Source organism: Leptinotarsa decemlineata, unplaced genomic scaffold (assembly GCF_025532065.1).
Source record: "Leptinotarsa decemlineata unplaced genomic scaffold, Ldec_3_MD MMD2_tig00026369_RagTag_RagTag, whole genome shotgun sequence".
Taxonomy (NCBI): domain Eukaryota; kingdom Metazoa; phylum Arthropoda; class Insecta; order Coleoptera; family Chrysomelidae; genus Leptinotarsa; species Leptinotarsa decemlineata.
The window spans coordinates 3388210-3400370 of record NW_027412709.1 but is presented as its reverse complement, the minus strand read 5'-3'; the positions used below and the strand labels follow the sequence as shown (position 1 = coordinate 3400370).

The 12161-nt window shown below is 36.4% G+C and overlaps 1 protein-coding gene across 4 annotated transcripts in view; it reads right to left on the bottom strand.

Annotated features, from left to right (window-relative positions):
- Lrp4 (LDL receptor related protein 4) overlaps window positions 1–12161 on the bottom strand; it is a 98769-nt gene that overhangs the window by 30001 nt on the left and 56607 nt on the right. For all 4 annotated transcript variants that reach the window (XM_074185317.1, XM_074185319.1, XM_074185316.1 and 1 more), the window contains exons 10-15: window positions 10913–11229; window positions 10672–10858; window positions 8364–8517; window positions 7520–8310; window positions 2667–2817; window positions 2441–2602 (exon numbers count right to left, since the gene is read on the bottom strand). In XM_074185317.1, the coding sequence (XP_074041418.1) occupies window positions 2441–2602; window positions 2667–2817; window positions 7520–8310; window positions 8364–8517; window positions 10672–10858; window positions 10913–11229 (1762 nt within the window). The remainder of the gene's footprint in view (window positions 1–2440; window positions 2603–2666; window positions 2818–7519; window positions 8311–8363; window positions 8518–10671; window positions 10859–10912; window positions 11230–12161) is intronic.

Genomic DNA, 12161 nt, shown 5'->3' with positions numbered 1-12161 from the left:
TAATATTATGCATAAAATACAATTCTGTGAATTTTATAGAATATTACTCAGAGTTTGTTTGAAGGTGGTTGACAATGTTTCGTGGTGTATTTCATCCCGTTAAAAGGTAAGACCTCGTTAATCCTTATCTCGCACAAGTTTTGACTTCTGAGGGTTGTCGTTCGTAGGGGTGCGACAGCTGGTTACCGGAAAAACATATTTTAAACATATATTTTTAGTTCGGACTTCCATTGTCTAATATGATATAGATTGATTTTGAAATCACTGAACGATTCAGTATAATCTTTTTAATTTTTTCAGATTTTTTCAGGAATTTCAAATCAATCTATATCCTATTAGATTAGGCAATGGAAGTCCGAACTGATGAAACATTACTCAGAGTGTTCTACCACTACGTAATATTAACAGACAAGCAAAGATTCAGAGAAATTGCTATTCATTTCTATCAAGTCTGAGCATTCCTCATAAAATATACTATTTTTATATGGTTCGAACTGATAATTTCTGAACTGATATTCAGGTGCATGAATTGGACTTAGCTGGGAACTCATTCAATTTTGAAATCTACGAAATTTACTTCCATTTCGAGACAATTTTGAACTCGTTTTTTTATATTATTTATTACTCTTGATACACTCCTTTGTTGTATTGTTGCGAAAGCAGCCGAAGTATTGTTGAAAAAGTAAGTTTTTTTTTAATTTTAATAAATTCTCAGTAATAATAATGGAAGTTCATCAAAATCATCGGTACAAATTGCAGATGAATTGAATTTGCCACAAAAAACAGTTTGGCGCACTCTCAGGAAGCGTACTTTTAAATGTAACAAAATTGAAACGATTCATAAATTATATTCAGGAGATCCCGAAAGAAGAAGAAATTTCTGCAACTGCATAGACAAATCGTAAGAGATGGGAATTTTTTGAATTACGTCATTTGGACCGATAAGAGTCGTTTCACAAATTGCTCTGTATTCAAAAGGAATAATGAACATGTCTGGTCTCAGACCAATGAAAATAATTTCAGAGAAGTTCGTCCAAGTGCGATTTGGATTTAATGTATGGGCAGGAATTTTTGATAATAAAATTCTTGGGCCATATATTTTCCAGGAGACATTGAATGACGAATGTTATTTGCAATTTTTAAGGACCACCTTTACTAAATACCTTAAAGATATTCCTATAGGTAGGTTGACTGAAATCTGGTTTCAACATGATGGAGCTCATCCCCATTGTATATGAGAGGTTAATCAGTTTCTGAATACCACATTCAACAACAGATGGATAGCAAATAAAGGGCCAATAAGATGGCCTGCAAGATCACCCGATCTTACTATTTTGAATTATTTATTAGGGACATTGAAAATTAAGATTTACGCTGGCAGAGAGATAGAAAATGTGGAAAACTTGAGGATTGAGGATTTTGAATGCTTTCGCAACAATGCAGCAAATAAGTGTATTAAGGGCAATAAATAATATGAAAAAACGAGTTTAAGAATATCTTGAAATGGAAGGACTCCAATTCGAACATTTATTGCGCCATAAATTTGTTGTTTACATAAATTATTTCATTTTAATATTCATTACAATTATAGTGTTCATTTCGGATGTTATTATTGCTATCATTTTTTTTTTCTGCTTATCAAAACACATATAATCTATTCATTGTAGATATGTTTCAGATAATCAAAAAGGTTTTTTTCACCGAAGTTCATTGTAGAAAACGCTCAAATGGAAATGTGAAAAAATATGAAAAGGTACCAAAAAATGAAAAAAAAAAAACTCTCGAAAAACTTTACGGTACATAGGAAGACGTGAATATTGCTATTGTGTTTTTATTCAACTAAGTCAACCAATTTCCAGGGCCATAATTTAAAAGGGAATAATTCACCCAATTATAATAAAATAGTACCGAAACATACCAAAATATAAAATTTAATTTAATTTCTCAGTATGAAGTGAACGTCGACGATTCATAAACTACAACAAAAAATACAGGTCCGTATTTAAAAATTCAAAGATGGTGGTGGCCCAAGTCGGATGATACCCTGTATAAAAGATTCATGGATATATTCTGATAGTCCACATCAAGTGCAAATAGCAAAATGCAGACAGATATTCAATATGTCTGTTAATAAAGAAGATACAAACAAAAAAGTATTTGTGATTTTTTTGTTTTTCCTGTATATCTCCAGAACTAAAAGAGCTATCACATCATTGAATAGGTCTCTAAATTACACAACTCAGCCACAATTCAATCGACACTCTATCTCTTATCGTTTACGAGATCCCCATGTACAGAAACGATTTTGAATAGCCCTGTATGAATGTTCAGTTCGGAAATTTCAACTAATTAGTAGTAGGAAATTAATCATATATGAACACAAAACAAATTTACGAAATGAATTTCCAGTGGTAGTACTTGCTAAAAAAATATCGTTTACCTTGCGGATCAACAACAATATCTCTTGGTTTATCGAGGTCTTCCCATATTAATAAAGACCGCATGGATCCATTGGTGTTGGCTACTTCGATTCTGTTAGTTCCTGCATCGGTCCAGTATATTTTTTCTGTTGCCCAATCCAAAGATATACCAGCTGGGGATACTACAACAAATTTCATCCAGTATAGTTAGAGTTGTGTTGGTTTGAAAACTATTATAAAACTCACTTATATTGGAATGAATCAATACTTCCTGGAGAGAACCATTCCAGCATGCACGATTCAGAGAGTTTCTTTCCACGTCTGTCCAATATATCCAGTCTGATTTCGAATCCCACGCGATGGCAACGGCTGATTTTATTCCATTCACCGGTATAACCTGCAATGAATAAACCATATAAAACGTTAGAATGAAGTGAAGGGGAGATTTTCAATTCTAAAGAAAACTCAAATTATATTTCCATTTTATTTTCAACTTGATATGGTCGCTTATAATATTTTATTTTTGTGTATAGACTATGGAACTATTTCTCAAATTTTTTCAAGAAAAAAACACAAGCACTTCAGAAAAATCCTTGGGGCGCTCTAAGAGCGGTGCCTGTGTGGAAATAATGATTCACATTTGATTTGAATCACTGGAGATTAAATCCATTTGGAAAAACGTTCTCCGAAAGTTTTTTCGACATAAATGCAGTTCTCTATATGAAAGAGTTCTCGAACAGTGAAGTTCGAGGTGTACTGAGTTGAACATCAAAACAATGAGCAGCCACAGTTCGTCGCGTGTTTCTGATATGTACCGTTCTCGGTGAAATCAAATGTGCCAAGTCACTTGAACATTTCCCGTGGAAGTATCTATAGAAGAGAGACAAATTCCCAACGTTTCTTCGATGTTCCAGACTATCAAGGTTGCAAGTTCTCTATATGAAAGAGTTCTCGAACAGTGAAGTTCGAGGTGTACTGAGTTGAACATCAAAACAATGAGCACCCACAGTTCGTCGCATGATTCTGATATGTACCGTTCTCGGTGAAATCAAATGTGCCAAGTCACTTGAACATTTCCCGTGGAAGTATCTATAGAAGAGAGACAAATTCCCAACGTTTCTTCGATGTTCCAGACTATCAAGGTTGCAAGTGATTCTGTGATGCACTGTTAGGAACCTTTGGTGTGATAATGAATATTACTGGAGTTTTTTCCAACACCAAACCATTTTTTTAACACCTCTACACGTGTTTCGATCACTAAGTGAGGAAGATTGAATCTTCCTCGGGAAGATCAAATCGTGTGTCGATCACCAAGTGATCATCTTCGACAGGAAGATTTAATCTTCAAAAAAAAGATTCAATCTTCCTCTTGAAGATGATCACTTGGTGATTGAAACACGTGTCGAGGTGTTGAAATAACGGTTTGGGAAAAAACTTCAGTAATATTCGTTTCAAGTGATGTTCGCGTCACCAATCAGACGAATAGCTTTTTTCTGGAAGCTTCAGGGTATGATTAGCGGCGGAGCTCCATACATGAGAACAATACTCCAAAGAAGGTCTGATCTGAGCATCAAAAGCATCAAAAGTGGCTGAGGTGTGAACACTTTTCTGGTTCGAAACAGTGTTCCAAGCTTTTTAGAAGCAGCCTTCGCAATTCCAGAGACATGATTGTGCCAAGACATATTGGTGTTCATTGTAACCCCCAACAAACTTTTCGAAGCAGAAAGCGGAATTTTCTGACCTGGCATTATTATATCCGGTTCGGAGCCATTTATCTTTTTGGAGGAAACCGATGCCTGGGTTTTTGTGGCATTGAATTGAACCTTGTTACTTTCACCTCGATTCAAAAATAAATCCACTTCCTTATCAAGATATGCTGCCTCCTGCTGCCGGTGAAAATGTGCATCCGCAACCGATGTCCTATAATCCAAATGGAATGATGGGACAAGTGTGATGTCGTCAGCAAAGCAATATATTGCATTCTTGATTTTTCCCAATAAGTCATTGATATACAATAAAAAGGGTTGGAGACAATATGGATCCCTGGCGAACACCAGCGTTGATGGTAAAAGTAGGGAACGTTCATTCAGGTTCATTCAGCCACACACAAGAATGATCTGACCAGCCATAGCCCATAGCATCAAAGTTTGGCCGACAAACCCTCATGCCACATACGGCCAAAGGCCTTAGAAATATCAAGGGCAATAGCTCTTGACTCTCCATGTTTCTTGATTGCGTTATTCCAAATATGGGTAACATAAGATAGAAGTTCGCCTGTTGATCTTTGTTACCGAAAGCCATATTAATGATCGCTCAAGATGTTAAAACCTTCCAAATATTGAAGAAAATGTTGGTTTACAGCTGTCTCCATAATTTTTGATATCACTGATAGTGAAGCGACTGGTCTATTATAGTATATTACGAGTTGTTGACGAAGTATCTTTGGATCTACTGATATGAAGTGAATTGAATATTGTAGTTTCAGTATAATTTCGAAATAGCGACCCGACTTGGATTCGCGTGAATAGGAGAGTATATATGCTACATTTTCATTCTTCATAGTGTTGCATCAGCTTGTAACTTTCCAATAGGATGATTAACTTGTAATAACTTTGAAAAACATCATTACAAGTTAATCTATACTGACCTTGTTATCACTAGGTAAAATCAAACATTGTATTAAGAGGTATAGAAACATAAGAAAAAAAATCATTCAAACATTTACCCTCCCCAAAAAATCATGAATGCTCAAATCGTTTTGTTGTTTTCTGTAAGATATTTGATTACTGGTCAGTCGCATGGGACATTACGTGGGTAGCGAAATGTATGGTTGTCACCAAAATAGTTTGAAAATAGAGTTTCTGGTTCAATCATTCCATAATTGTTTAGGGTCAGATATATCAGTTTCACAAAACATAGTCTTCGTGTGGTAACCTGCTGCATTTCTTCCTGTTTCTTTCCTTCTTTGAGTTCATTTTGATGCCTTTCTCCGTCCGGAATCAATTTCCACTGGATGGTGAGATCTTTGTACAGTTATATATGTAGATGCAATACCAGATGTTGGATTGGTTTGTGAAAAGTCCGCAAAGTCCTTGGAATACCGACACTGTGAAGGACCTGAAAGGTCACCATTTTCTGTTGTGCCACTGTGGAAACTTCATCTCTGCCGAGATACGCCTCCAATATCTCACCCAGCCGCCAAATGGATTGTTTTGAATTTCCGTCGCCTTCAATATTTAACTCACATAGCTCTCGTTGAGCAGTGTTGATCAATTCTGCTGGATAAACGTAATTGAATCCTGTTCTTAAACTATCTAGAAGTTATTGACGGTAAAGGAAAAACTTTCTAATTCTGCATATTTGTACTAAAAAATTTGAAAGTAGTTTCTATCTAAAGGAAACTTCTATGCATGATCTACCCATGTAGAGAGTTCATTATGAATTCAATAGCTTTTTCCATTCTTCGAAATATTTTCACATTTTTTTACAAAGATGAAGAAATAGAGAGCCAGAACACTTTTTTCCAAAAACTAATTTCCTCTAGAAATATTCAGTTGAAATTTCTGAAAGGTATTTTTGTTTTCCTGTCAATTTTTTTTAGTCACTGTATCTAAATCAGAAACATCAATTTGAGGTATGTCACTGATAAATGCAGAAGATGTAGAAAATGATGTGTAAACTTTTCTTTTTACATTCGAACTTTTATCAAACTGCAATATACTGAATTTTAAAGCAGTTGTCCTCAACTGATTGACTTGAAATTTTACAAACATGCTTAATTCAGATGACAATACATGAATGTAAGTGACCCATTTTATATTCAACATGGTGGACGGCTCAAGATGGCGCCTAGTAATTTTTTATGTACTCTCCTATTATGGATATGAAGTGAAAGGGTTCGATGAAAATAGGGGTCCGCTCAAGAGGGCGGACTAATTTTTTCATGCACCTCCTTGATATGAGTATCAAATGAAATAATTTGCTGATAATGCAGAAAATGAAATGACGTCATTATAAATTCAAGACAGCGCACTCCCAAAGAAGTTGCATGTTTTTATACAGTCCATGATATGAATGTCAAACGAGAGGATTCAAGGTGAAAAAATTCGAAATGACATAAAACACAATGACCGAATTACCAATTGTAATGCGTCATAATTTGACAAAAGTTAGGAATAATTAATGCATTGAATGAAATGCATAGCGATAACAAAAATTTAGAAAATGATTGATAACAAAACAACATTTTCAAGCAAAAACTTCTATTTACAAGCTCTAAGAAGAAAAAAAACCATCAATTCAATAAATTACACGATTTATGTAATAGGTATAAAAACTAGTTGCGAAATTTACTTTTGTAGAAATAAGAATAAAATATTCGATGTCATAAGTAATTCTGTGAATTTTCTAATAAATAAAGCAAATCTCGCGAAAACCTTTTATACTGAACAAAAATGCGATCTCAACCTTCAAAGTGACTTTTGCTTACTTTTTTGGATCTGTAGCGATTCACAAGTTTGGTAATTCGATCATCACCCTTTCTGTGGCTATCAGGATGTCTCTTTCAAAGTGATACCCTTAATGTCTCAAACTTTTTCCGCTGCATGTGATCGATTTCAATCGTATCACGCCGGGAGACAGTACTTTTATAAAATTGCGATACATGTTCTCCAGACGGCAGGCATTCACACAATAAAACGATAAACGTGTATAAAATGAGAATGAGAGAATGAGAACAGACACGATATGTCCGCTATCATCAACGGCGGGAGCGGAAATCCTCTATTTTTTCATTACGTGAAACAAAGCCAACGCAATTGCAATATTTCTTCATTACGCGTGCCACATCAGACGAGTGCCCATGTCGCGCCGGCCGACTGAAGGCCGGTGCGATAATATATTAGAAACATATCAAATGATATGAAAGTACTTTCTCTAATGTAAAAAAAAATATATTTGAATATAAGAGAATGACTATAGGAGATGAATGTGCATGACGGAATAATTCATGATTCACTGTTTTCTCATTTATATTCTTGAAAAAGTAAAGAGTTCGAATTCAGTGAGCTTTGTAGAAAGGCTAGAAGTAAAATACTTACCATCTCGTACTGATGTTGTGAACTTCCATCCAGATATTTCATTCTGAGATCTTTTTTTCTGGCGAACAGTAGAAATTTTTCAGGTTTCTGACAATTTCTCTTATCGGATTTCAACTTTTGACCCATACGACACATACACGTGAAAGTCTTCGCATTTGGTAAACACATATGAGCGCAACCTCCGTTTGTAGGTCCACAACGATTTCGATACTTAGGCTGCCTTTGAGGATGGTATGTGTGGATGTCCATAGGGAAATGAAGTCGAGAATGAATGGTATGCAGCCCAGCTCCAGTAGCCTTGTTGGCCGTAGAAATTGACTTCGTGTGCCAGTCTGTCCAGAAAATAGCGTCTTCGAAAATCGTAAGTGCGAAAGGGTGGGGAAGCCCTTTGCTAATGACCTTTTTCCTGTTGGTGCCGTCCAACATCGAAGTTTCGATGACGTTGTGCTTAGCATCAGCCCAGTAGACTTGGTTAGAAGTGTAATCTATGGTGAGACCATTGGGCCAAAACACGGACTCTGTGATGATGCTCCGCCTGTTGAAACCATCCATTTCGGACCTTTCTATTTTCGGATTCGGTCCCCAGTCCGTCCAGAAGACCAAAGCCTCCCCTGGATGAACAGCTATAGCTCTAGGTTTATCCACCTCACTCGCTACTAATATTGCTCTCTGTTGGCCATCTAGGGTTGCCACTTCAATCCTTCGTGTACCGGAATCTGTCCAGAAAATGAGATTGTGGATCCAGTCTATGGCTACGCCTCCAGGTGCCTCCAGCCCGGAGTTGATGATATCTGAATGAGGTAAAATTAATACATATTTTTCATGATTTTGAAGTAGAAGTTACCTGTAATGTCACTGCCATTGATGTAGGCTCTTCTAATAACATCTATAGACACATCGGACCAGAAGATGTAATCTTTTTCGTAATGATAGTCTAGGGATATAGCGTTGTGAAGGCCCTTCAGTAATGTAGTGTATTTAGCATTGCTTAAGGAAACCTGAAAGGTAATTTTTGATCATTTCATGAATGTTCACAAAAGCTCGATATTATTCAAAGGCTTAGAAAAATAGTAAAACACCTAGAATTTAACTGTTGACTAGATACATCTAGATTACTCGAATGAATTGATGGCTCTAGTTGGACATAAGGAATATCGAATCTATGGGGATTGGATGAGTTACGGACACTATTTTTTTGAATTTTGCAGACTCTACCTTGTCTATCGAAATCTTATCGTGACTACTCAAGGTTAACATAGTTAAAGAAAGTAATATATTATCTTCGCCTAGTGAAGTAGCCCTGAGGTCAGTTGCCATGTTAATCTAAGGCGCTACCGGAAATTCTTAGATTTTCATGGGATTTGGATTTTTTGAGGTGAACTTTTCACACCAAACCGATTTTCCATGACTCTGTGTCCTTTATGAGGCACTTCTAAAATTGCATTTTTCCAGGTACCTATCCAAAGTTTTTAACATTTGACTGAAGTATTCGATATATTCTGTTTAATCATATTTTCACCTTCACACAATTTTTGCCTCTTCTGAATAGGGTCAAATTTTTCCCCAAAGATACAGTCACAGGTCTGTGGTACGCCATTATTTGATGAACATATTCATCATTATTGTAACGGTCACCAATTGAAAATCTCATTCGGCACAACCGCGTAAGAGAATCTACTTCAATTTAGGTGTGAGTATTACCTCCAGGGTCGATATTATTTTTTCCATAAAGGTAAATTTTTAGACGTTTGACAACCCAAACAAGGATTAGAGCCACTTCGTAGATCAGGTAATATTTTTTACAGTCCAATATGCTTCTAGCCTGGGTTCCTGGTATCCTTCATCTTGTTCATTAGAACTGAACGTGAAAATGTTCTATAATGAAATTCACAATTTTCATATGCTAGGGATATCACGCACAGTGTTGGAAGAATTCTGGACAAAACAACATTATTAAAGTCATCGAGAATATGATTGAGAGAGTAAGGTCAGCTGAAAACCTAAGAGTGCCTTTAGCGACACTAATGGTATACCAAATACCTTATAGCTGTGAATCGGTCTACATTGGAACCACTCATACCCTTTCATTTTAGATGAATGGAAGATATCGATAACAATTTTAATATTGTCAAAGTTTTATATCAAGCCATAAATGGAAAGTAAATGTTTACCTTCCTGCATTATTTTTGAAAATAGGTAAGTATATTGAACTAGGACATAAAAGCACGTCATCAATATTAGAATTGCTCATAAACTAGGGATCAAACAACGTATTCATAATTCAACTCCATAGGTCTCATCAGTGGTGCTAGGCTAAATAATAAATGCATTACTGGACTCAACTGTCCTCAAAGGACAAGTAACTGAGGACGATGACATTTCCCCTTACGAGGACGCCATGTATGGGATCGACAGAGAACTCAATCCTCGAATATCAAAAATAAAGGATGATCTCCAAAGCGATCAGCTTCAACATCGACCGCCGACAAGATTTGTCCTGTCTTTCACTGCAGCTTTCAAAATATGGCTTTGCAATTGACCGTCTTGGGGACCTTCGTTTATCTTTTTATATTCGAAGATTGATTCCTCTGTCGATCCCATAGATGGCGTCTTCATAAGAAGAGACGATGACATTTCTTAGTTACTTAGGCTTGACCTTTAACGACATTTAATTCTAGCAATGTATTTCTGGTTCAGCCTAGCACTTACTGATGATACCTATGGTGGGTCGAAATAGCGCTGTCTGGTGTTAAATCATAAATGCGTTTGTTTGGACTTTAGTTTACTAGTTGCCTTGCAGTGAAAGCTGCAGTGAAAGACAGAGGGCGAATCTCGTCGGCGGTCAATGTCAAAGCTTGGCTCTGCAACTGACCGCCTTGGGAAGCCGAGGTTTCGGTTCTCTGCGTATCCCATAGATACCGTCTTTGTGAGATGTCATCGCCCTTACTCAATATCAGAGTTATTTTGATTCGTCTAATATCACATTAGTAATACTTGACAGGATCACGAGCGGGATAAAACGCAAAGCCAATCGACCAACAACAGAAAGGCCAACTTGGCTCGCTATTGAAATTCAAATATTCGACATCACTCAATCACTTTTCTCTAACAGCCTCCCATTTCAAATTAAACTAATATATATGTAATCTTACCTGTCGAATGTCTATTCTGTTAGCGAATAGAAGTGTTGGTGGCGCTCCTACTGCTTTGCAGGTTCTCAAGTCTGGCCTAAGTACGTACCCCGTCATACAGCCGCATTTAAAACTGCCAATGGTATTATTGCAAGTCTGAGAACACACGGGATCTGTAGCGTACATGCACTCATTGATATCTTCACAGCTGCGAAAAAGTACATCATATTTTCATAGATATGCCTTCGAAGAAAATACTCACGTGTAATTGTCGCTGGCTAATTTGTATCCGACATAACACGAACAACCTTTCCTTTTATCAGATGTCGTGATGCAAACTTGCTCGCACTTCGTGCCATGCTCACATTCTCTTTTAGTAGGACAGTCTTTTTCATCATCCCCTTTGGGACAGTCTTGCTGTCCATCACATCGATGTTTTTTGTTAATGCAGAATTCGGTCGCGGTGCTGTTGACTTTTATTCCGCTACACGGAAATGTGGATTCATCACAAACTATTTGACATTTTGATTCATCTTCTCCATTTGGGCAGTCCTGATAGCCATCGCAAACCCACGTTTTCTGGAAAGGAAAACTTTATTGAACTGATTAATGAAATTCGGAGCAATCATATATCAGTCAGAAAGGAAACATGTAGATAAAAGTGAGCAAAATAAGGAAAATAGTAGTATCATGAAAGTTTCGTGAAGGATATAGGAAAAAACGGTAACTATATTGAAGTTTAGATCGGAACATATTTGCCGTGCTAAATGATGGGACTGCTTCCTCCAAAACTAAACAGTTAAACTCTGAGTGCATGACTAATGAGAAATTAAACATTCTATGTTTTTATACAACTTTTATTTGTAACTAACGTTACTGCAGCTTCGTCCTTTAACGACATTCTCAAACTAATACAATAAGCAGTTTATTGTATTCTAATTTTTCTTGATGATCTCCTACCACATAGTAACGGCTCATACATCAATTGACGCTGAGTATATAGTCAAAGTAAACGATATTGTGCACTCTTAAAGTTTGCGGCACTCTCAAAGGCCAGAAAAACCAATACATAGAAATGAACTGGCAGCGAACTAGTCCACGTGTACTGTAGATTTGGCGGAATGGTTTGAAAACACATTGATCCCAAATTTGGATGTGAATAGTGTGATAGTTCTTGACAACGCTTCCTATCATTCGCGACAGCTTATCAAAGTACCGAATAAAAATTCGAGGGAAGATGAAATACAAAGTTTTTTAATGGATAATATTTTGTATTTTGAAGATTACTATACCAAAAACCAACTACTTGAAGTTTTACAGTCAAAAACAATTGGAAATTTGTATGCCCTTGAGAGTATTGCTGAAAAGTATGGACACACCCTACTGAAATCTTCCCCCTATTTTTGTGTTTTCAATCCCATCGAGTTGATTTGGGGAAAATTAAAACAAAGAATCAGGCTAAAAATAATTTTCCAAAATTTGATGAGATGTTATCTAATATTACCGAAGAA